The sequence below is a fragment of the Strongylocentrotus purpuratus genome, unplaced genomic scaffold (assembly GCF_000002235.5).
Source record: "Strongylocentrotus purpuratus isolate Spur 01 unplaced genomic scaffold, Spur_5.0 spur5_scaffold_9, whole genome shotgun sequence".
Lineage (NCBI taxonomy): Eukaryota > Metazoa > Echinodermata > Echinoidea > Camarodonta > Strongylocentrotidae > Strongylocentrotus > Strongylocentrotus purpuratus.
The window spans coordinates 24,126,993-24,152,609 of record NW_022145615.1 but is presented as its reverse complement, the minus strand read 5'-3'; the positions used below and the strand labels follow the sequence as shown (position 1 = coordinate 24,152,609).

The 25,617-nt window shown below is 35.9% G+C and overlaps 1 protein-coding gene across 2 annotated transcripts in view; it reads left to right on the top strand.

The window, feature by feature from the left end:
- The window catches only part of LOC763789 (myotubularin-related protein 10-A), a 76,972-nt gene that overhangs the window by 1,319 nt on the left and 50,036 nt on the right, over positions 1 to 25,617 (top strand). The window contains exons 1-4 of one of the 2 annotated variants that reach the window (XM_030976462.1): positions 3,846 to 4,065; positions 6,012 to 6,135; positions 21,908 to 22,047; positions 25,139 to 25,214. In XM_030976462.1, the coding sequence (XP_030832322.1) occupies positions 3,979 to 4,065; positions 6,012 to 6,135; positions 21,908 to 22,047; positions 25,139 to 25,214 (427 nt within the window). In that variant the 5' untranslated portion in view covers positions 3,846 to 3,978. Of the gene's footprint in view, positions 1 to 3,845; positions 4,066 to 6,011; positions 6,136 to 21,907; positions 22,048 to 25,138; positions 25,215 to 25,617 lie in introns of those variants that run through there. The other variant, XM_030976463.1, reaches the window with a different exon arrangement.

Below are 25,617 nucleotides of genomic sequence, written 5' to 3'. Positions count from 1 at the left end.
GCCTTTATAAGTTATCATCAATAACTGATTTCAGATGTTGGAAGTCACTATTTAGTATGCGGAAATGTCGCCTCGTGTTTTTCATTTTATTTTCCTGTCTTTGTTGAAATGTCTACACACCAAAGCAAATTTGACATTATAATTTGATATAATCATGATTACAGCTAGTTTCTTTAAATAAATGTTAGTGAACCTCGGAACACATTTACAATTAATTCTCGTGATTCTGTCATCGTTATAACGCCCTTCAATGTACGAAGCAATAAAACAGTCTTATTTAAAACTTGTTTAGCAATAATATTGTATGATATGAGTATTTTCCTTTACAATTATGTGGTGGGCACATTTGGTGGCTACAATAATAAAGTATTCTATTAAAAGTTCTGTAGATTATATCATTAAATGTTGTAAATAATTGCATAATTTACTCCAATAAATGCTGTGAGAACGGAGGATACACAGGATTGAACAGGACAAATAATTTTTTATAAGCAAAAGGAGAGAATAACTGATAATTACGAGCAGCATATACGAATGATTATCAGGTGCGGTTCTATAGAGTGTTTTTTTTTGTGGGGGGGGGGGCGCTGGGGCTTAGAGATTCTTACTTTCAATTCCTATGTGTGTAAAAAAATGGGGGGGGGGGGGGGGAGTGGGAGGCTTGCAGAATTTATGGGGGGAAGGGTGGTGAGCTCCCCTGTCCCCTCTATAACCGAGAATGTATGAATAATGAATAAACAACTTATCTTCAAGAACTTTAACATTTTCGGCAAGTCATGCATAAATGCAACGCTTCCACGACCTGTGTAGCTAAAAGATAAATCTTGATAAAGCTGTCTTCTAACATATAGTTTGTCCCACGGGAGAGTTTAATCAGACTAGCCCCTTCTCTATTCACAACATGGCTCAATAAGATTATATCCAGTTCTTATTTCTGAATAATTGACATCTTTTTCCTTTTTGGCACAAGGTATATACTACGCAGGGCATTGACACCGTTACCGATGCTGTATGTCATTAAACAAAAATCCTGAAAGAAAGTCTTACAGTTGGAGAAAACACCAATTTTATGGGAAAATTTAGAAATATTGAAAAAGTAGTAATTAGACAGGGAACAGGAGGGGAGAACAGTATGCTTTGGGTTGAAGCACAACTGAGGATAAAGACTCCATCAACTAAGTCAGCAAATAGTCAGTTGTACTTGGTATTAGTGGAAGAAGGAGGAGATGGAGGAAGAAGAAGAAGAAGAAGAAGAAGAAGAAGAAGAAGAAGAAGAAGAAGAAGAAGAAGAAGAAGAAGAAGAAGAAGAAGAAGAAGAAGAAGAAGAAGAAGAAGAAGAAGAAGAAGAAGAAGAAGAAGAAGAAGAAGAAAAAGAAGAAGAAGAAGAAGAAGAAGAAGAAGAAGAAGAAGAAGAAGAAGAAGAAGAAGAAGCGAGGAAAAGGAGGACGAAGAAGCCCATGAGGGTATTATAGGAGGAGGAGAGGATGAAGAAAAGAAGAAAATAAATATAATACTCACAGTGGACATAGTCGCATTAAGTCAATTATCCTTTACAGTTCCTAGATTGCAATTTATCGGCATGAAATAAGTGTGAATCTCTATTATTTTAAATCATGTGAGTTTTATCAATTTTCCATATCTCCATTCTTCTATTTTAGAAGAAATCATTCACAAAATATGGCTCTATATATCGATTAAACTCAAGTCTACCCTGTTTGAGAGTGTTCCGGGCGTTCGCTGGCACTCTTGGGGGGGGGGGGGGGTACAAAACAAGTATTTAATAAAATAACTAATGATTAATTAATAAGTATAGAAATAATAATAATTATCTAACGTTTGGGGTAAAAAGTTAATCCCTAACCGATACCCGCCAACAAATGAATTGATCTCTCAGTCGAAATATAATGCCATCCACACTTATACTTGTGACCTGAGCCCCCTCAGTTTGGAAATCAGTCAACTATCACGGCGATGGCGTATCAAGACCTTGGCCTCACGAGGGGCAAAATATTTTTAGGCTTTATACGGAAATCCAAGGCAATCGTCACATTATAAAAAAAGGGGGCGCCTCATGACCCCTTGTCGTATAAGTTGCAACTTGCAAGTATGGCATCACTAGCCAATATACATAGTGTGCGAGGTTCTGTTGCGATCGAGCAGATTATCGTTCTTTCTTTTCAACTATGGTTATTGTATTTTAGAGTATGTCAATTTTCGTGCATTTTCAAGTACAGCCTGACAATAATAATTGACTTACAGTTTTTCTTCTCTGTCACAAATGCCCCATGCGCCTCCTTCAAATACGCTATATTAGTGTCAAATTGAACATAACGAGAACAATCATGATACATTATAACAATCCTACATGATCAATCTGCAGTAATTACGATCTGTGTTAATAATTATGCAAACATCATCCTAGTTAAATTGCCCAAGAAGCATAGCAACGATCTTTCCTTGATACGCCCCTACATTAGAGGCCCGGGCACGCCCCTGCATACTCTATATAGGTCAGCAGGTCCGTATTGTAGCCCCCTATAATACCAATAATATAAATGACAGCATCAACATAGGAGAAAGGGAGTGAGAAAGAGAGAGAGAGAGAAAAAGAGAGAGAGAGAGAGAGAGAGAGAGAGAGAGAGAGAGAGAGAGAGATGATTGGGAGAGGGGGTGGATGGAGGGATATCGATAGATAGAGAGGGAAATAAAGAAATGTGAAGGGGAAGGAATGTTGGAATAGGATGATAGAACCCATTGTAGATAACCATAGTGCGTATCTAGAAATAATTATGTGACTAAAGTGGTGTGTGTGATCACCCCTACTGGGGGTGGGGCGTGAGCGGGATATGGAAACACCAATGCTTCCATATCATGCCCGCTTTGCCCTTACCTCTCTGCCATTTCCTCATAAAATCGTGTACCGTCCCCAGTCTGACTTTTGTCCGAATTTAACATAACTGTGCAAGGGGCGTCGCGAAGTGAAGGAAGGGGGCGGGGGGGTATTCGGAATGTGAATTTAAAATAGTATTGTCTGACATGTTTTGTTTTGACTTTATTCAAATATGTCATCATGACTGTATAATATGTATGTCAATCAAACCTTCATTTGTGTGTTCTTTTACGGGGGGGGGGGGGGTGCTGCATTTTGATGGGATGGGTAGCCCTTATATTCTAGTAGCCTAATTCCTTGAACTATAACAACAGCTTTCATAATTTCGAATAACTAAAATCTTGTGTTACTTGTGTTATCATATAGGAGAAAATAGGGCCTATTATATAGGCCTACATTTCCCGAAGAAACCCTCCGAAACTAATTTACTATATTGGTAAATGATAAGGGGTGGAATCAAGTGGAATTTAATTCTTAAATAAAAGTATGTTCGAGGGCCGGTTATTTTGCGTTTCCGTCTAATAGGAAAGAACTGTTTGACTTGAAGTGTTTCTTTCTCCTAAGTTATACTTAAAACTTGAAATTCGTGAGAAGTGGCCTGCACATACCTCGTTTAATTCCTTCTACTATCTCAACGTATAATTTAAAAATGGGAATTTCCCTTTTGCGAGCAGAAAGGTGGATAGACTTCAACTGAAATGAAGATTATGTTAATATAAATCATGCATATACGTTATTAGGAAAGCCTTCTGTGTGTGTGTGTGGGGGGGGGGGGGGGGGGGTCCTCCAGGATCGCCGTCTACAATATCCATCAGTAGCGAGCGAGAGATGTTAGAATTTCATAAAAAGGGCGTGGTCATGTGATGAAATTTCGTTCAAATAAAAGCTGTAATTCAAGGCTACACAATTAAGTGCATGTATGTGAAACGCCCGTCGACTGGATGACCTTTTGACCTGTCAATGCAATTTGTGCGGAAACATGGCGGTGGACAGATAGGTATTTACGTCCACCGGTATCATCATACTTCAAGACCTTTTTCTAATTTACTTTTATATAATATTGGTTCCTTCGTCATTCAGAATTCAGCATGTCTCTAAACAGAAATACCGGTTCATTCAAATCGTATTTGAATGAAAGTTTGTACGTAGCAGAAGAGGAGAAAAAGAAACAGAAGGTAAGCACAATTTACATTGTTGTCACTCCCACTGGCACTGGCACTGCAAGTAGTGGTACTGGTAGCGCACGGGCATCCGCGACGATTCTACGGCTCTTTCCTACCCACTAGCTTACCGCATCCCCGGCCGCCCGGATCGGACCGGGGCGGGCCGCGCCGGGCCCATGGTGTCGACTGGCTGGTATTGGATATTGAGCAGCTGGACTATATATTTGCACGATCTACGTCTGAACTTTGAAGATTGTTATTTTGATATTACTCCTACATGTATGAATATGATGCAGCATTGTCATGATTGTACTGTAGTCTGACTGTAGGAGATGCTGATGAGACATCTGTGGAAATGTATTTATATACTTATTCGGCTGGTGTGGTTGTTTTGTAGGAGCCTGCACCTGACACTAAAGCATATTTATTTTTGTTTTAAAAAAAACCTTTAATTTTAAAAATATTTGTTGGTCTTGTTTTGTTTGTTTGTTTTTGTTTTTTGTTGTGCAATAAATACAATATTTGGTCATGTTTAGAATTAGAGTGGTGTTGGCTATGGCTTTGGTCCTGGTCCAAAAAAGCCAAAGTTAAGATCTGCATCTGTGGCCTTTAAAATCCTAATCCCCCTTGTCAGAATCAGATTATCACTTGCACAATAGCCATATAAAATATGCGCCTAGGTGATAATATGAAATATGATATTGATATTGCCTAACCTTAGCACCCATACCCCTGCACGAAGAGGGTACTACATGTAGGTAAACAAGCACCCCTTCCCGCACCACACCCGACAAACATTGCATACAGGCTTCAGAGTTTGCTAGTAGACACTTCTTTCTTCTTATACAAAGCACTTTGAAATCAGTCAATAATTTAACCAAAAATATGAGATTTTGATACCGGAGTAATCACGATTTGCTTCCTTTCCACATGTTCCTGATGATAATGAGTTAACGTGCGATTTACATTCAAGAAACACTGATCTCTTTACCGGTAATACCAGAGTTCGCAATTTTGGTTCTGCCTAAAATGCAAATACATGTAGAGTACACAAGAAAATATGTTTTCACGTTGACAATTTTATACTTTTTTAATACTTACGGTGATAGGGATTAGAGTAAAATTGCGCGCGAGCAGGGAGTTCGCTAAATTCAGCGAACTCTGTGCGTGCACCTATATGTAAGTATGCTAAACTAATCACTTTCATCAATATCAATATCATACATGTACATACATAGACTATTTCATATTATCACCATGCCCTTATTATTAGGCTATCCATACATGCATGGAAAACCAAACCTGATAAAGCAGCCATTGTTCCTAGAAACAAATGCCACAGCAATGGCTTAAAAGTGGGTAATTTACACTTATATTCACATACATTTGTACACCTGTACATACCCCAAATATACCCAGGATAACTTGCCGTCTCTCACGTCGTATGAGTGACTAGATACAGCAGCGACTTTGAACAATATGCTAGGATTGTCAGTGCATGTTCTTGAATGTGTGTGTCAGTGTTAAAGAAGCGAGATCACTGGCTGCCATGAGCATGGGATGATAATAAAAAGCTGAACATGTTTACTTGATCAAGATGATGTAGAGAATTAGAGATGGTATCATATTGACCTGATGTGTTATGATTATCCTACATTAAAAAAGTACTTGAAAAAGTTTGCAGATTATGCTTGCTCGTAAAGAGATGATCACATTGTACACATCATGTCAAGCTTGGCGATTAAGGAGTGTAGTATGGTTGATAAGGTATTGATGATGAGAGCTGTTTTGCTCTTGCAGGACATTTCAGTGATTGATTTTTTTTTGGTAACTTTATAGAGCATGCAATAGTTTTATGACAAAACTGGTCATTAATTTTTTAAAACCAGTTTTAAGAACAAAAAGTTTATGACTTGGCCCTCATTACAACTCTTCTCTTTTTCTTTACTACCATGCAGCCTGCATTACCAAAGCGAACAAGTACTGTTCTGCATCGCATCATCCCGTCTGTATTCAGAATCATAGAAGACTCCAGCAAAGATGGTGATGTAGTAAAGACGGACCCTCCTCGACTGCTTGATGGTAAGACTAACTCATGATAGTGAAACAAAAACATAGACGTCTGCTACACAATATTAATATGTAACAACAGGATACATAAAAATAATAACTAGTTCTACATGTAAAGGATGGAAAGTATAATAGGACTGACTGGGTAATTCCCTCTGTATCGTTGCCAAACCGTAAAGTTAGGAAATTTGGCATTTAAAGCATTAATTTTTGCCTTTGGTAAATTCTTTGTTCTTTTTTGGGTGGACAAAAATGACTCTTGCTATGTGCTGCCCTCTTGTTGCTGAGAGGGGAAATCTGTAAACATGTATGATATCTTATGACAGAGTTCCATCAGGATGGTTGTAATTAATGATTTTAAAGTTCTTTTATCACATCCAAAGGGAAAGTGTACCTGTAACAGTATCGATGTCTAGAAAAGACCTACTAGAAATCAGACATCTTCCTTCCTCAGATGAGAATTGGAAAACTTAAGTAAGCAGCCTGTTTATACCAGCTGTCTGACATACAGGGAGCATTAATCGCCAAAACGACAACCACTGGCGATCAGAAAATTGGCTGCTTACTTCAGTCTGCCGAATAGGAACAGTCACAAAACTGTCTGAAATTAATCTAATAGATTTTTTATGTCAAGGGAGAGTTTTAATAGATGAAAATTGAACAGCATCAAAACATTAGCCAATTGGGATTTGATGAAGATGGTGTAGTGCAATATTTGTTTCTAAACAAAATAATACTCTCCATTCGTTGTTTCATCGTACACGTACTCTACCCAGGTAACTTATATTGATTAGCAGTTGTGTTTACATTATTTCAATATTGGCTAAGTTGTAGAATACTGGGTAAGTGATAGTTTTGACACTCTCACTTGTTGTATACTTATGCACTTTGGAAGGTTTTCCAGTTTCTCAATATGACTGGTAGAAACCAATGGGATTTGATTACATCAGACAGTACACCAAATATACAGTATGTGTTTAAATATAATTTGTGAGGCAGATGTGGTGATATACATTTAATGAAAAAGTACAAACTGTGCGCCATTTAGGATGAGCAGACAATGGAACACCTTCTAATCTGGAATTGTTCAACCCGAATGCTAGATTCTACATTGTATGACTTAATACCGAGTGTAAACCTACTTGTACATTTTAGATAAAGGTTCAAATTTCAAACTTGATATAAACTAAATGTATATACATTTACCAATTTGTACCTGCTATAATCATCATCTGAATGTTTACGTTTACAGCTGTGGTTTGCTGTTTATAAAATCGAGGTGACTGGTTATGATTGACATTTGATGTGTTGGGTTGTTGCCTGTCCCAGCATGCCCTTGTCACAATTTCACATAGAAACTTGGCACTCTGTGTGTGGATGGGCGGGGCTGTGGCCTTTAGTTGAAATGTGGGCATCTAGAATGCATCACTCAGCCAGGAGATGTAATGATATATACGCAAACACAAACATATTTACAAAATATGTTAAATGTCTTTGACATGTTTTGACATTGTCTTGGAATAATGTTATGATTTACAATTAAATTTCTATAGTAATATTACTTTTTGTTGTAAACAAGCCTTAGATGGGAAATTTCATTGATATCATCACAGTCATTAGGAAATGTTTAGAGCTTTTGAATATGTTGTAAACAATGTACATACATGTACTGTATGTATCTAGCCGTCTACATTCATGTACATTTCATGTACCTGTATGTAAATATACGTTGTACATAATGTAAATGAAGTGGAGCTACAGTGTGTATCACCCCAAGAATTGAAGAGAACATCTGAACAGATAAACTTTTATTTTAGCGTTCAGTTAAAGAGAAGGTTGAGTTCTTGGGAGAGGTGAAACGTTTTCATTGGTTATTTTGCAAGTGTGGAAGAACAACAGAGAAAAAATGTTCCCTGAAAAGCATGGCTCTTCAAATGCCTTCATATTCTTTCATATTCTAAATATGACATGTAACAGCTTATAGGGATAGTTCATTTCTGTTGCAGAGGGCGCTACACAAAACAATTTTTTTGTGAGGTAATGAAAAACTGGGTGTCAAATTTGAAAGAACATACAATTTAAATGACAAAATCATCTTTGTTTGATCAAAATCAGTTCAGAGACGGCTAAAAAATCCATAAATATAATAATTTCTAATACTTGTATACCACCACAAATATTACATGATTTGAATCAGCCGTTGAATGCTGTTGAAAAGACAAAATAGCGCCTTTTACGTTGAATTTCAGGCAATGGCGATGTTGGCTTTTTTGTTGGCTTTTTTGTGTTGGTTATATTACGCACAATCAGGTGGCCCATGTATTGTTATTATTAATTTATTAATTAATTAACGGTCACCGTATTTTTGTTAAAGTAGAGCTGAATTGGTATGATCGTATTGGCTAAATTTCACACATTTTGGGGTCCAAAATTACTTTCTTAGCAATTTTAGGTCCTAAAAGGGCACTAGAAATGTCATACCGGTAGATAAGAATAAGAGCAATAACCATGCATTTGCGATATGAAAACAGAACTCAACTTTCCCTTTAAAATGAGGACCTCATTTTTATGTCACATGTTTATGTACTGTACATGTACAGTGCTTGTCAGGCCAAATAAAAAAAAACAACATGTTTTGCGTCCTGCCTTTTTGAAAAATAGGAAGGAGGAGGCCCTTTTTTTCTTCTTTGTTTTCTTCAAAATGGCCGCTCAAAATGGCCGCTTGGTACATTTTCCCTGACAGTCGGGCTATTTTTCAAAATGGCCACCAGCATTTTTTTTTGTTTAAATCAGAAATACCGGTAGATCATTTTAGCAGTGTTTTTCATGTTTTTTTATTCAAAAAAAAAAAAAAATTATTACAAAAAAAGAAAGAAAAAAAGGAGGCAGCCCCCAAAAAAGGAAGCGGGCGGGGACGCTAAATATGAATATTTTTTACTTGGCCTTTCTTTACCAAGACTGGGCCAAATTTCTTATCATTTTGATGATTTCAGTCCCTTACAGTACACACCAATACAATATGCTACATGATCAACTTTTTCTGACCGAACCACACCCGATTCTTTCACAATGCAATCACATGACTAGAACTCAACTTCATCTTTAAGGAAGAAGGGGAAAAAAATATTATGAATTTACTAGCAGACAGTTCCTTCTAACCTCTCAAGGATCAAATAATCAGTACTTCAGTGTGTCAGGTTTTTTTGTCGCTCTCCTTGATCTGTTATTACATAGTCATCAATAATGATACACATGAATTGTGGTTCGATAGTTGCTCCTTCAACATTTGTGAAAGGTGAGATTTAGGGTTAAGGTTGTGATTTGGTTTTAGTGATGTTTAGTTTACATGTAGATATACTAGATGGTACATGTATGGTGCTCGGTACAGGCTTTATGTTAGGAATACATTGAGTGTACAGTGTACATAGGAAATTGGACACAGAGCAGTTGTCGCTTTATGTACACATGTAGCAAGTGTTGTAGAACTAAATGCATTGCAGATATCTTGAAATTGGACACAGAGCAGTTGTCGCTTTATGTACACATGTAGCAAGTGTTGTAGAACTAAATGCATTGCAGATATCTTCTCCAAATTCCACGTACATGACTCCGGATATATAGTGATCTAGCCTTCTCTTCATTTGCTCCATGCCTCTGGAACTCCTTCCCTCTTGTTCGTTGCAACACCGACAAGCTAGAAAGTTTCAAAGCAGGCATCAAAACCCATCTTGTAGAGTAAGTACATGTAGTCCATTTAACTATTGGAGGAGCGGGCAACTTTGAATGTTTTAAACAGAGAAATAGCGCCATAAGTGTGATGGATCATCATCATCATCATCATCATACATGTACAGTATATGGGGAAGAGGCATGCTCACCATCCTCTCTTTGCATCGACTCTCAAAAAAAATTGCTTGATAATTACACTCTGAAACCAATTACCTACCATCCTGAAGATAGCTCCATCTGTTGACCAGTTTAAGAAACTCCTGAAATCTTTTATTCCTATGAAATGTGGACTTTTATTATTTATACCAGGTATTGGCTAAAGTGGTCTTTTAAAGGGATCTGCTATTGTTTGAGTGGCAGACCTATGAGGATGATGAACATGTAAAGTATGCAATGCATAATTTGCCCAAACATGTACATTGTACTGTACATTGCATTATAGATCATATGATCCCTCTCAGGAGTCAGGATATGATTTATTTTTAGGCTAAATTGATCACATAATGTTCTTTAAATTGGCATCAAAGACATTTTTATTTTACTGAGCACACCGTAGCTGAAATAAAATATTATGTGCGAGGGTGTTGTCGAAAAGATGAAAAAATTGCCAAATATTGATTAAAAAAACTAAGATTTTGAATCTCTCAATGTTTATTTTCCTTTTTTAAATTCATACCGTCAAATGCGATATAGTGATGAAACAAAAATGGATGCATTGCGTGCAGATACCTACCGGTATGCCCTTTCTACTCAGGCATCTGGCTTATTGTTTACAGGCTTTCATTCTCTGAATCAAAAGTTATTGAGCCAAACCACAAAATTTTGAATGATTGTTGCGGAAAGGGTTTAGGACTCTTTGTACCAGCAAGGGGAAGGAGGTACATGTGAATGAAATACCCTACGGGTCGGATCCGTATAGGTTGGATCTGGTCATTAAGCCTGTCCTTATCGGCTAGAGTTTGTCAAATAACCCATTATTTTCAGACTCTGGATATTATCCCGAAGCTCGAAATTGCGTCTTCACCAGACTGATACGCTCATAACAAACTAGCTCAGAAGGCCGCAAATTAGCCTGCTATTTCCTAAATAGTGGGATATTTTGGAAATGAGACCAAGATTTCTTGGGATATTTTCTCAACCAAATATCCCGCTAATTGCGACTGCGGGCTGATGAAGACTAATCTTCGATCGGGATAGTTAAAATGGCGGATTGATTGGCAAACTTGAGCTGATGAAAACAGACCTATAGAGGCAATAGAGCATTAGAGCATGAGACAAGATAGTTGATGTTGTTTTCTTCCCATAATTTGACTAGACCCTGGACCTGTGCCACTGGAGGAAAGAAACGTTCCTGTCTAAATGTCATGAACTTAACCTCAGAGTCTGGTTAACATCTTGAGATAATGATGAAAGATACATTGTAAACAACATTTAGGCCTCGTTCACATACCTTTAAACTGCAGCAGCAGCAGCAGCAGCAGGAAAGAAATTAATAATAGCATTTCGCGCACCCATGTTTATTAGGTGAATGGTACAGAGTACATTTTAGTGTTAACGAGCCCTGCTTAATCAATTATGGCTTTATTTCATTTTCAAGCTGTCATTAATGACAATGGTGATTGGTGATTGATCTAGACTTCAGTAGAGCTGTTACATTTAAGTGCTTTGTAATTTATTTTACATGTTATGTACATGTATACATATCACTACTTTTCCCCTGCATATCATTTTAAAGGTAAAGACCAGTATTGGAAACGCCCCAATTTCAAAAAATGAAATGGAAGCTTTCATTACCAATCATGTGAAAGAATATGTTTTGACTAATACATGATGATAAAAAATTTGCCGGGAAACCGCCTACTAATTCATATATTTGGTAAATTTGTTTCTCTCATGGTCTGTGAGAGATATAGGGTAGTCCCATATACATCTTTCTGTGTATAGTGCTTGTAACTTTACGAAGAATGTGCCAAATTTCTTATCATTTTGATGATTCCAGAACCTTGCAGATGCTAGATGCTAGATGATCAACCTTTTCTGATCGATTCCACAACGTTTCTTTCACAATGCAATCGCATGACCATAACTGGTCTTTACCTTTAATTCAAACAGAAAATGTGTACCCCATCATCTAAAAACGCAACGACGGGTAACACACACGTATGGTCGATGTTAAAGCAAATGCCCTAGTAACATGTACTGTTCAATGCTGTACCAAACATGTATGGTTATTTTTAGATGGCAAATACAATCCCAATTTACAGTTTTACCAGGGTGGATCTTCTTCGATTTGTATCATCTACTAAACAAATTACATTGAAGTGTCTTTGTGTTTATAGCAGAGATTTGCAGGCAATATACAAACAGTGCCTTGATCTTTGGAATGTCATAACAGTTTTAATAACCAAAGAGATCCAAAGAGATCCAAAGACAAATACACTGCCCCTATAGGCTGTCAACTGGTGATGGAAGAATTGATTACCAATCTTTATTTGTTGAAGTGGAATGTAATGTACTCCACACATCAATCTCCTCGTGTAAAGACTACAGTATAGGAATATATATAGGCCTGCATGTACACATGTACATGTACATATTGAGTCATTGAGTTGTATAATCACTCATCAAACCTAAAAATATATAAATCACAATTATCACATGTTAATAACTTTTATGAACAAGATGTACGTACATGTACATGTACATGTAGAAGGCTTTGGATTATTGCATTTTGTATGAAAACCATGCACCGGTGTAAAAAAAAAAAAGTGTGTTCTTTGGAGCTGTTATAGGATTTGATGTTGTATAAGTGTGATATTTCTCACAGTGATATATTCATTTATTTGTTTGTTATATTACGAGACTACCAGAGCTCTTTTACCAGTTAGTGTGTTGTTGTAGCTTGAAGGTAAACTGATGCCAAGAATGTGCACATTTTATATTCATCAGTGTAGTAGTATACAGTTTAATACAGACAAGACTAGTCCAACTGAAGTCCCATACAAGTAACTATCACTACGGTGATCAAAGGGAAAGGATTATTAATGCTTTCCTGCCCCTCTGTTAGTCACTGTATGATCAGGGACTGAACTTTTCCAATGTATCTACCCTGTATGTACATGTACTTGGATACAATATTATCGATAAATATAATCGTCGCAGAGTTTTGTTCATTTTCTACAAATAAACAAGTTTCACCTGCTAATAGGAACTTATACTTGTATTCTCCAAATATTCATAGATTAATTCAAGCAAAGTGTTCACACTTTTGTTGACATCACTTCTACATGTACTACAGTAAGTATGAGTACAATGTACAGTGTACATGTAGATCTATAACAAAGAATGGTTTTACAGATTTCTGTAATGATTTTTGGTCTATTTTTGGCTCCAAAGATATGATTTAAAGACTACTCTGTTGCATCCTGGTCTATTTTAGACTGCCAAGATTTAATCTCGAAATACATGTGCACTAAACAATTTTTTTTTTAATGGAGCTGAAAGTGAGGTCTCAAAGTCAAAATTATGTTCAGGATGAATCAAATTTCCAGACAGGTCTACATAGGAAGCCGACCATGGTTGTTGGTAACTATATATTGTCTGTTTGGAGCCAGAAGGCCATTATTAAACTCATATACTTTGATTCAAATGATTCAAATGATTTTATTTTTTATGCAAAACATAATACAAGAATAATTATATTACAACAAATATGCAATGAAACAATAAATATAATGGAAATAGCACGAGAAAAGAGGAACTAATTTGAAGCAGAGCTTGTTGAAGTGTTACATGTAGTTCCTCAGATGCTGTTTTACAATAAAACATGAAGTATGCTTGGAAATGCTTAGACAAAAATGTAGCTAAGAAATTCCAAATTGGGGGGGGGGGGGGGATTTAAAAAAAAAAAAAAAACAAATAGAGGAAAATAGTAAAAGACAAAAAGAAAGAAGGATACAAAACAGGGAAAATGAATGATTGCAAAAGCTCTAGAAAAGGGAAAGTAGATCTGTAGAATGAGGGAGAAAGAGATTGAGAAAGAAATTGAGTCGAAAGTCAAACAAACCGAGATTTGATCATGTACATGTATATGTGTTTAAAAGTTTAATCTTTAACTTTTTAAAAAAATGTGTTTAGACAGGTACTTTAACAACAAGTTAAAGCCCTTCTGGCTTTGTACAGAGTATACCACTCTGTGATCGCTCAGGCCCTGTAACAGGCAGATCACATGCAAATCTGTCAGTTTTGGGGGAAACGATTGTAATAAAATTAATGCACCTGTATTCTGCTCTAACTTCCTAAAAGTTTGTAAAAAAACAGGAAGATACATCTGGATTTTGACCAAAAAAATGTGCATAATACCGGTGTAGCCATAACCACAAAAGTATACCACCAGTGTTGTTGCCATATTTTTGTATTCAGAGGATATGCTCATTAAAAAAAACCTCAAGATAAAGCTCTTTGTTAATATAGTAAAATAACTTTTAATTTAGTGTGCAAGAATGCGCCATAAGGTTTTTGTTTTTACAGTGAAAGTAACCCAGTGTAACAACTAAACTTTTGTTGCTGTTGTTTCTGCCATTTGATTACGGAATGTTCGTAAGGAATAATATTTTTCATGTTTGATTTTTCTCTTATGTGTATGATTGTTTTTTTAATTCAGCTGGTGTCGATTTTGTAATTCTTGTGATTTTACTAGGGAAAGCCCAACTGAAACCTATGATGGGAAAAGAGTTTCACTGGCACAGGAACTTTTGGAGTGTTCAGGAAGTAGTTGTACTAAACAGGAATGCTGATTCAAGGAAGCTCATAGACCAGAGCTCCGGTGTCCTATCAATACAAACTTACAATGTGCCTGTCCTATAGGCTATAGTCTAGCATATACAGTACACTCTTTTATTTTCAGTTCACAAGCCTCTATAGACTTGTTCCCGTATGACACAGTTACTGTACATGCGGCATTTTTTCCCAATATGTAAATGATAAACAAAAAATAGTCCAGTATTTTCTTTGGCGACAATTGTTCCAGCCTCCTTGCTTTATTTTGTGTGAAGTTTCTAGTCTTAAGGATTGGGTTATAATCGATATAGTATGACACCTTAGTTTTATGTTTAGGGTTAGGTATACATGTAGTGTCGGCCTGTTGGGTTAAAAGGGGTAAGGTATTTATATAAAAGCGGAATATTATTATTATATTAATACATTCAGTTCTGTATAATATTAATTTCCTTAGATGCATCCTTAGAAGGTAAAGATGGATGTAATTCCATGTTGGGTCTAACTTGCTGTGAAATGTGTTGTACTCTTTTGGCATGCTTCATGAACTGGAAATTGTATTATTTTATGAAACAAGAATCAAAGGTAATGGTTGAGTAGTTTTTATGGGTTTATTAGACTACGGTCCCTGCAGTGCTATTGTATTTGCGGAATCAATGTACCTTACATATACAGTGTACTTAGATCAATCCCCCAAATTCATAGGCTGTTAGAATTTGAATGGTGAATAATCTTTTAATGACTTCTGTAGCTACATGTACCTGTAGTTGAACTGTACATAATAATATCTTGATTCTAGAGTTTTTTGTTTTGTTATTTACTACCATTCTAATTAATAAATAAAAAACTTTTACAATGTACCTTACTCAGGGCCCAACACTGAAAGATTCCAGATACCGGTACACATGACCCCCCCCCCCCCTCCCCCGTATCTCAAACTTTAAACAGGGGTCAGGGCCTCGGGGGCCCAATGCATGCGGACCTTATAATCTTGATGAGGGACTCCCCCCCCCTGAAAGTGTGGAGCTCTGCTTTCTGGCATGCCCATTATTTTCTCAAAAACTTTTTGATGGCACATAACACATTATGATATACTGTCCCTATGCACTTCCAAGGAGCTTTGGAAATTATTACCCTAGCTTTAGCTCTGGCAGCCGTTATCAGCACACAGTGCGTTTTAAGGAATAATCCTACCAGGTACCCTTCTACCTCACCTGGGTGGAGTGTGGCAAATGTAGATTATTGTCCTGCCAAAGGACGTTAGTTTTGTGGGAGGGATTCGAACACTGTACCTTGTGGTTCACAGTCCGGAGATTTATATCCTTTGGACCACAACACCTCCACTGTTTTCTGTGACATTTTGTGAGACAATTGATCATACTTTAATCAGATGCTAAATATTTACGATTATATACACTGTAGACCTATATAAAGTAGAGCTGCTGCCTTCCTGTATACTTCTATGGTCTTCGGATATATATTCTTCCTACACATTTCCATGTATGGTATTACAGCCTCTTCTACTTCTCACGATTGTGGAACTTGATTGGTTTCATTCTATTAATATGACAGCAGCGGGTTCGCTTGTGTAGAAGGACAGGAAGAGTGCACATATTTATACAGCTGTATATAGCTGATTAATGTTAGTATTGTAATTGATGATAATTAGTGCATGTTGTAATCATATGTGAAATTTCATTGATTGAATTTAAGTTTGTTTTATGTGTTCTTCCTCATTGATTGATTGATTTATTCCTATGTTATTAATTATATTTTACAGGGGTTAATAGACTTGTGGCTTTTCAGGTTGACATTCTACTGAAAATGTGGGTCCATTTTTAAGATAAATTCTTCTTCAGGAAACTATAAAACCCAACTTGATATGATGTGGTTTCCTGTATATTGTAAGGTGACATTTGTAGTTGGTATTAGTTTTCAATCTAATTTCATAGGAATGAAAACAAGGAAGATAATGATTTTTCTGGCATGATACATGGCGCTTCGGTTTGACATTTCTACTATTTTGCGCTCGTTTCTTGGCACTTCTTGTGAAATAATGTTATTCTAGCAACCTACACATGTTTATAGTTGACAAAATTGCACACATACAATAATACCTTTCTGTAAAATGAGTGTGCTGCCCTCTGTGATGTACACTGCTATGGCTTACGTATTTGTCTGAGAGAAGTACAGGACATGCACTATTTTCTCTGTTGAAATGTACAATCTTTGTTTACTAAATGGCAATTTGTCAGTAGTTCATGAATTTTTATAAAATGTAGGGGCTAAATTCTTGATGCCAAAATCCTACATGTATAAGAATTTATATGCCCACTGTATTGGGCTCATGTATCGTACCGGTATATGGAACGTTAATTATAGATAAATCAGTGTGTTAATTTTTAATGCATACATGAACATGTACTAGTACCGTACTAACATTCAAATATGGTGAGTTTTAATATGTACATACAGGTGGCAATTGTTGACTCAAAGCCTGCATGAGTGGGAGAATCATGGTTCTGAAAGAAAAATTAGTATAAACAAGAGATTCAATAATAGTGTGCAATTTGATGATCAACAGTTATTCAAAATAATATGCCACATGTTCATAGACATGTAAGGTTGGTTTCCAGTTTTTCATTGTTTTATACCTTTAGGAATTTCACTATTGTTATTTTACCATGGCCCATTGATTTTCATTTACAAGTTTATTGACCTTTTACAGTCTATTTCCTTGCAATAAATTATCAATACAGCCATGACTGATAAAGTCTTTAGCACACTCTTGTGGCAGAAACCTGCACATGTTATTTCATAAATGGGTTCCTCACTGAACGGTTCAGCAGTAACAAGAAAAAACAACGTACACTTTAAATTCTAGTTATACAACCAATACATCCGGTACTATTAAACAGTCTAGTGCCCTCTAGTGACAAAAACATGCACAGTAAGCAATCATCTGTCACCAAACTGTTTAGCAGCTGTTGAGACAAGAGTTGCAACTCTCACTCTCGCACAGTCTCCGTAGAGGAAACCAAACCATTCTGTTTTGAGTCCTGGCGGGGGACAGTCCTTCCCCTTCTTGGCTGTGACTACTCAAAAGCAACTTGTTGAGTCTCCACAGTTGCAAGTTCTCTCGAGGATTTTATTGGAATATTTAACCATCATGTATGGCACTGCATTCTCGTACTCTGGTGATCTTACCTTATATCATGGTAAGAAAATAATGACTTCTGTGAAATTTATTTGAAAAAAAGTTAAAAAGTTATTTTGAATTTGAAAGATAATATATTGTGGTATATTTCCCATTAATACTACTCCTGGTTAGATACAAAGTGTTTGTCATTAGTGAGGGTCAGGATGTGATTAAATGAAGGCGAAAAAGAGAATAGGAAATCATGATTTATTCAAATACCTCATTCTCATGATCTTCTTGTAAAAGTGGTATTGTTATGATTTTGAAATTACTGTAAAACAAGGGAGGCCTCATATTTCCTGGAATATTTCAACATAAAAAAACAACCTTTGTCCTTTCCTGTCTTGGTTTCAGGTTTTGAACATATTAATGAAAGATATTTTTTTCTATTCAGGATCTGTTGAGGTTTGAAGGAAAAGGAAAGTGAAGTGAAGTGTGTTTTATGGCAATATTTCCTCATCATGTACTCTAAGAAAATGTACATTGTACATGTGCATGTAGTTTATATTCTCTTAGGCGATATTTCTCTCTATAACTTGAAATCTTGAGGCTGTAATTTGAAAAATGTTCGAGTTTGAACTTGTCACTAACGAAAATCTCATCTTACAGATAAGTTTTTTTTTTTATAGACATTCTTGCTATCTGGCCCTGCGTTGAAAAATCTTTTCCCACATTTTAAACTTGAAATCTTGAGATTGTAATTTGAAAAATGTTCGATTTTTAACTTGTCACTTATGAAAATCTCATCTCACAGATAACATAAATGTATAGCCCATTCCCTCTCATGCTATATAAGCACATTATTCTCTTCCTAAGGTGATGTTATTCTTTATCCTCATATGAAATATATTGTTGTGGTAAGATAATATTACCTAGGGAGTTTCAGGATATGATTTTGAAAATAATGAATTGTAATTAGATAGGGAAGTATCGTTCGGAAATCTCTGGTATATTTCCTATCTTCCTACACTGTACATCCTTTCCCCTGTATTTTCTTGTGTTTTTCAATCATGTCCGGGTCAAGTAATGATTTTTTCAGATATTCTAAAAAGATTGAGCTTGTGATTTTGAAGTTTTAATGTGAACTTTTTAAAAATGTATTCACACAATCAGAAAACAGCTACCTTGAGGTGATACGTGTATGTCTAAAAATGTTGACTAATACTGCTATGTCATCAATGTCAGTGGTTGTCATCTTGACGTAAAGGGACAAAATGGTTTAAATTTAGAAAAAGCTGATCGTTGATGATGTGCTATTGAATGTACAATGTACTACTGCAATTAATACAGTGTAGATGAGAAGTCTTCATAAAATATAGCATGTGGTTTACTCTGTGTATAATATGTATGCCTACAGTTTGGTATGTACAGTACATCATTGTGCAGTTGTTAATGTTCCAGTGGAGTTTGATATCACATTTTTTTGTTTGATCAATTGGTTTTTAGACATTTTTACTATCTAACTCTGCCTAAAATAAAAATTAAAAAAAAAAATCATTTTGCCAAATGTTACACTTGAAAGCTTTATACAGCAGGTTGTAATTTAGAAAATTTTGCAAAATTTTGAAAATTTGAAAATTATTATGGAATGTTCAACTTTTACTGATATAACCCAAGTTCTATCATGTTTGTATGGTACTTAATTTTTTTATGCCTCCGCCACCGAAGGTGGTGCCGGAGGCATCATGTTTTCGGGTTGTCCGTCCGTACGTCCGTCCGTCCGTACGTCCGTCCGTCCGTACGTCCGTCCGTCCCGTTTGACCGTTATCACAATATCTCAAGAACCATTTAAGATTTAAACTTAAGACTCGGGAATAGTATTTATCACCATAGGAAGACGATCTGATTAGATTTTGGAGTACGTAGGTCAAAGGTCACAGGTCACAGAGGTCAACTTATGAAATTCCTTGTATTGAGTTTGTTAGCGCAATATCTCAAGAACCATTTGAGATTTAAACTTCAAACTTAAGGATAGTATGTATCACCATAGGAAGACGATCTGATTAGATTTTGGAGCACGTATGTCAAAGGTCAAGGGTCACAGAGGTCAACTTATGAAATTCCATACATTGAGATTGTTATCATGATATCTCAAGAACCACTGGAGACTTAAACTTCAAACTTAGTGATAGTGTGTATCACTATAGGAAAACAATCTGATTAGATTTTGGAGCACGTATGTCAAAGGTCAAGGGTCACAGAGGTCAACTTATGAAATTCCATACATTGAGATTGTTATCATGATATCTCAAGAACCACTGGAGATTTAAACTTCAAACTTAGTGATAGTGTGTATCACTATAGGAAAACGATCTGATTAGATTTTGGAGCACGTAGGTCAAAGGTCAAGGGTCACAGAGGTCAACTTATGAAATTCCATACATTGAGATTGTTATCATGATATCTCAAGAACCACTGGAGATTTAAACTCCAAACTTGTTTAAATTGCTCTATGGCGGAGGCATCATTTTCGACTGCGCGCAGTCAAAATTCCATCTAGTTTTTACTTGGAGATCATGTTCTTTATCCTGGTAAGAAAAAATGTTGCTGTAAAATTTGAGGCGGTAGTCTAAAAAGATGGACTAATACTGCTATGTCATCAATGTCAGTGGCTGTCGCCTTGATGTGAAGGCACCAAACGGTTTAAATTTAGAAAAAGCTGATCGTTGATGATGAGCTAATGTGACAGTAACACCATTCCCCAATGTACTACTGCAGTTTAATAATAGATGAGAAGTCTACATGTTTACAGCATATGGTTGACTGTGCGTAAAATATGTTGGCCTACAAACAGTTGAGTTTGATACCAGTTTTGTGTTTGTTCAATTGGTGAATCTTAGTAAATAATTAAAGAATGGTAGAATCCAATGTTTTTTTGTTTTCTTTGGAGGGGGGGGGGGGGCAAAACAAAGTAAAAACAATTTGAAAGAACCCCTCCCCACACAGTCTACATGAATGAGTTGGGATTATTCTGTCGTTCAATTTGCTGCACACTCTAACAAAAAAGTTTGGTATGATATACCCAATAAACAGGAACAAAAATCAAATTTATATCCTGCCGGTATATCATTCCACATTCAATTTTTACTGCATTTGCATTTTGCAATCTCCCCCAATATTTTTTTTTCTTTCACAGATGTCCCCTCTTTTTCAAGTGTACAACTTTAATATCATCAGAGTGTAACATTTGTCTTTTTGCTTGTTCACATGTAGATTCACAAAGTAAATATTTTCAATCGCTAATTAATGAATTACCAGTGAAGTGGCTCTTCTATACCTTGAGTTTGAAAGCATTCTGTATTGATAGATGGTGGGCTTAAACTTATTCATATCCTGTTTTACGTTGTTATTTATTTGAAGGTCATTGTCATGTTACCAGGTTTCACTGCAGTTTTGTGTGCCTTTGAACCGTGTTTTCATGCTTCATTAATCAATACATATGTTGTCAATGACTTTTTTTTTATTTGTACAGTTCATGAGGCATTTTAATTCACAAAACCATGTACATGTTTTGTACAGAAGGTTTATGAGTACTCACTCATCCATAGTTTTGAAATATATGTTTCTGCCATATATTACCAAAGTAAACTTTAGATTTAAGTGTAAGTGTAAAATAGCTTCTCCTCCATTGGCATGTAGACAATCATGTAGATCATATTTATTTCTATTAAGTAGAATGAGTGTGAATAAAAAGTTAAAAGATAAAGAGTTGGTACATGATGTGCCATATTGGATGTTCTTGTAGTTAAAATTAAAAATTAAAGATAGTATTCTATAGAATGATAACTTTTATTTTAGAATGTTGAAATATGAAATTTTACCACAAGTACATATTATTTAAGAAATTATAGCAACCGGTAAATATAGATTTGGTAAATTAAAAATATGGCCTTTTTGACATTTATAAGTAGAAAATAAAGTTTCAAAGAGATGTTAACAAGAATATTTCCTTTTATAGGGGTGCATTGATAAAAACAAAAGAAGGTCATCAAATTCAGTATGATTTACAAACTTAATATTCACAGCAGAATTTTAAAGAAATTTATCTTTTTATTTTATCTTTTTATTTTATCTTTCCAGGTGAGGTGATCATCTGTCAAACGCCGAACGTGCTCAAGTTTGACTCCTACAATGGGTCGAACCGTGGAATATCTGGAACTCTCTTCTGTACCAACTTCAAGATCAGCTTCGTCACAGCCAACAGACCTACGCAACATGTGGTTAGTACATGGGTCTTTTTAATCCTCCATTAGCCCACCAAGGACTGACCCGTTTAGGAGATCACTGACGACCACACTATCTTTTATGATCAAAATTGGCAACGCAGTTCTGATGAAAGTCTTCTTGCCAATACTGGTCATTTTCGTAACTCCCTGAAAAGACTATTTTTGTAATATATTTCCTCTTTTCCGAATGCAGACAACTTTTTCAAGGGGGTCAAACTGAGCAATTCTAAGGCTTGCTTGAGGATTGGCTGGCATAGCTATGTATATATACACATACATGTATATTAAAGTGAACATATATGTAGTTCTTATTCCTACAACATATGCAGAGGTATGTTCAATACACACCTGTAGTGTACAAATACCAACACAGAATCTCTTCCCCCTGACAAAAGTTTGTCATGAGGGCATTTTACGAAATCTATGACATGAATTTATGAAGGAAGATCAAATTTAACTATGGTTATACAGAGACAACTTGCGGTGCAATCTGAACTTGACCAAAGGCCAGGTCTTGCGGAATGGTTTAATCCTCCACACTGAACTAAAATAAACATAGTGTACATATATGACCAGTTCATTGGACACAAGGCCATGTGCATACTGAAGGTTAAAAGGTAGAAGAAAGACCTCCTTCGTAAATTCTAGCCTGAATGTATGATACCAAGTATGTTAAATCTATTGACCATGTTCTCATCTAGTTCCAAGGATAGTTCTAGACCATTGACCATAAGTTTGGTTGGTTTGTGGTGATAAATGGACAGTGAAGATCATCTTTGGTTTGTGGTTATATGGACAGGGTGGTTCATCTAGCCATAACATCCTTCCTTCTGAGACAGGTGCAGGAAGTATTGGGTGGATAAGGGACCCCAGGGCCCCCGTCTTACAAAAAGTTGATTTAAATTGCAACTTATTTGCGATTGATAGCAATAGAAACTATGTACATTAGAGATAGGAGACTGCAAACTTGCAACTCTTTGTAAGACGGGGCCTAGGGTGGGGATATCACAACAAGATTGGTTGAAGACTGTCCCTGGTTCATGTTCATGTATTTATTTCTTGCTATGTTCACATGGCACCATTGTAGCATTAAAGTATTGGGAGAATAAGGAACTCCAGGCCAGGGACGTCGAAAGCCAGATTGGTCCACAACTATGGTGTATGTCCCTGTAGCTATGCTCACATATTCCTCAGTTTCATGTTCATACAAACACATACATGTACATGTATGTCCCTCTAGATATGTTCTCATGGCATCAAAATGGTTTAAAAGTATTGAGAGGATATTAAAGAGGACTCCCAAGCTAGGGATATCACAGCGAGATTGTGCTTTGACGCGATTGTAATTGCGTCAAGGCACGATACTTCAATTGAGGATCATCTGTTGGACATAGTTTTGCCCTAACCATGAGATCATGTGTGGTTTTAAAACTTTGAGCAAAGTTAAATTCTCCAAACCACAAGTGCTTCTGTCATAACTGCTTACTACATGTAAATTCTTACATATTTTACAAGATTTAAGGTAGTTCAAACAATTTTCTTCATGTAAACTACATGAAGAGTCATCTCATTGTCAATCAGTAAGCTGTATTTTATTTTTCTTGGAAGCCTCAGACAAACCATGTCAGTTGTCTGCAATGACCATGTCTGAGAAGCCTAGACAGGAAGTTACATGACAGCCGTTGGATTAATTTAATTAATGATGAAACCGTTTGAGTTTTCTTGGTCAGCTAGTATCAATGTTATCGTTTACCAATTCAAATGGATTTCCATAATAATAACTAATTGTTTCATGAAACGCCCCCCTGGTTTTCAAGGTTTTCAAGAGTTGATGATATGCTTGATGTGTGTGTTTGTTGGGGGGGGGGGGTGGTATAGGCAGCTTATGATTCTTGTAACGATTTTGAAGGGTTTATGATTATTTACTTGATATATATATATATATATATATATATATATTTTTTTTTTGGGGGGGGGGGGAAGGGATGGACAAAACTTTGGCCAGTATATGGTCAAATATCTGAATCAAAGAAAAACAAATGAAATCAATATTAGAAGAATATATCAGGCAAATATCTTTAATACTGAAAATGAGATGTCATCCTACTACCTCAAACTGAACCCCTATTCAACTTCAATTTGAGTACTGAAAAAAGTGCCAAGTTTCTAGAAAAACTATTTTCAATACCCCCAAGGCAAATAAACAGCAGTTCACATGATGTTGTGACTTTACAAATCTTTAAAAAAAAAAAAAAAAAAATTCTCAAAGTAAGGCAGTTTTGTCATAATCACTTGAGAAAACCGCTATAGAATGACTGAGAGTAACCTTATTAAACACACGGGTCAAAATGAATTTTGCAGATGTGCCTGTTACCGGTTGGTGATGAAATACAAATAACCTACTGGTACTACTACATAGTATATATTACGTTGTAGCCTATGTGTACACACGAGACAAGTACAAGTACAAGATGAACCACAAACCAATTATGCATGTATGTCTGGTTTGTTTGTGCCTCGTTCATATACATGTATGAACTGTTTTTGTTTGTTTGTTCTTTTTGTTCTTTTTGTTCTTTTTGTTCTTTCTTTTTGTTTCATGAAAGATTCACATGAGTTTCATTGTAGTTCAGGAGAATACAGTGCCTTATGAAGAGCTCTTTCTACTCTATTGATATTTCTTTTGATATCCTACATGTATATGTGTACAGTTATCATTGTTTATAAAGGCGACACCCATTGGTAGTTATTGATTGGTAATTCTAGCACAGTTTAATACAGACAGTATCAAACTTGAAGGTCATATCTACATGTATTCACCAGCTCTAAGCATTCTTTTCATGTACTCTGTGAATACTTACATGTATGTTCCATGTACTCATATAAAAATGAAACAAAAAATAGATTGAAGAATACACAAAGCAAAATGATCTGCATGTACATGTAGATGTAAAGTGCCGATGGTAGTACTGTACATGTATGTAGGTTTCAATTGGTGATTAAATGTAAATTAGCTTTCTTGAATAAGGTGCATGTACTTTGTAATCAATGCCTATTTCCTGTCTTTTTGTTGTTGTATTTTTAGATTGAGCTTGACCACAGAAATCATCTTTTCAAAGAGAATGACATTCCACTTACAGCAGTTAGCCAGCTCTTTCATGGTAAGTTCAACTCTCGCATCCATTCATTGAGTGTATTACAACGGAAGACATACATGTACTTGACTTATTCACAAGGATAAGAACTATGATTGAAAGTAGTATAAATGAAATCATAGGTATAATGAACAAGAAAAAGATACTCAATGCACTATACATTACAGTAGACAGATTTGTTCTTCCCTATATTTACCATTAATAGTACATGGCAAGTTGAAAGTATACCTACAGTTTTGGTGCCCCCTTCTGGAAATCTACTAACGGACATACATTAAGGACACAACAACAATAACAACAAAATTCAGCTTTTACTTTAATATGTAATTTTTTGGAATTTTGCCCCCTTTTTATACAATTCTAGATCTTTTCCCATGCATAACTGTATGAATTGTTTAATTTGATGTTA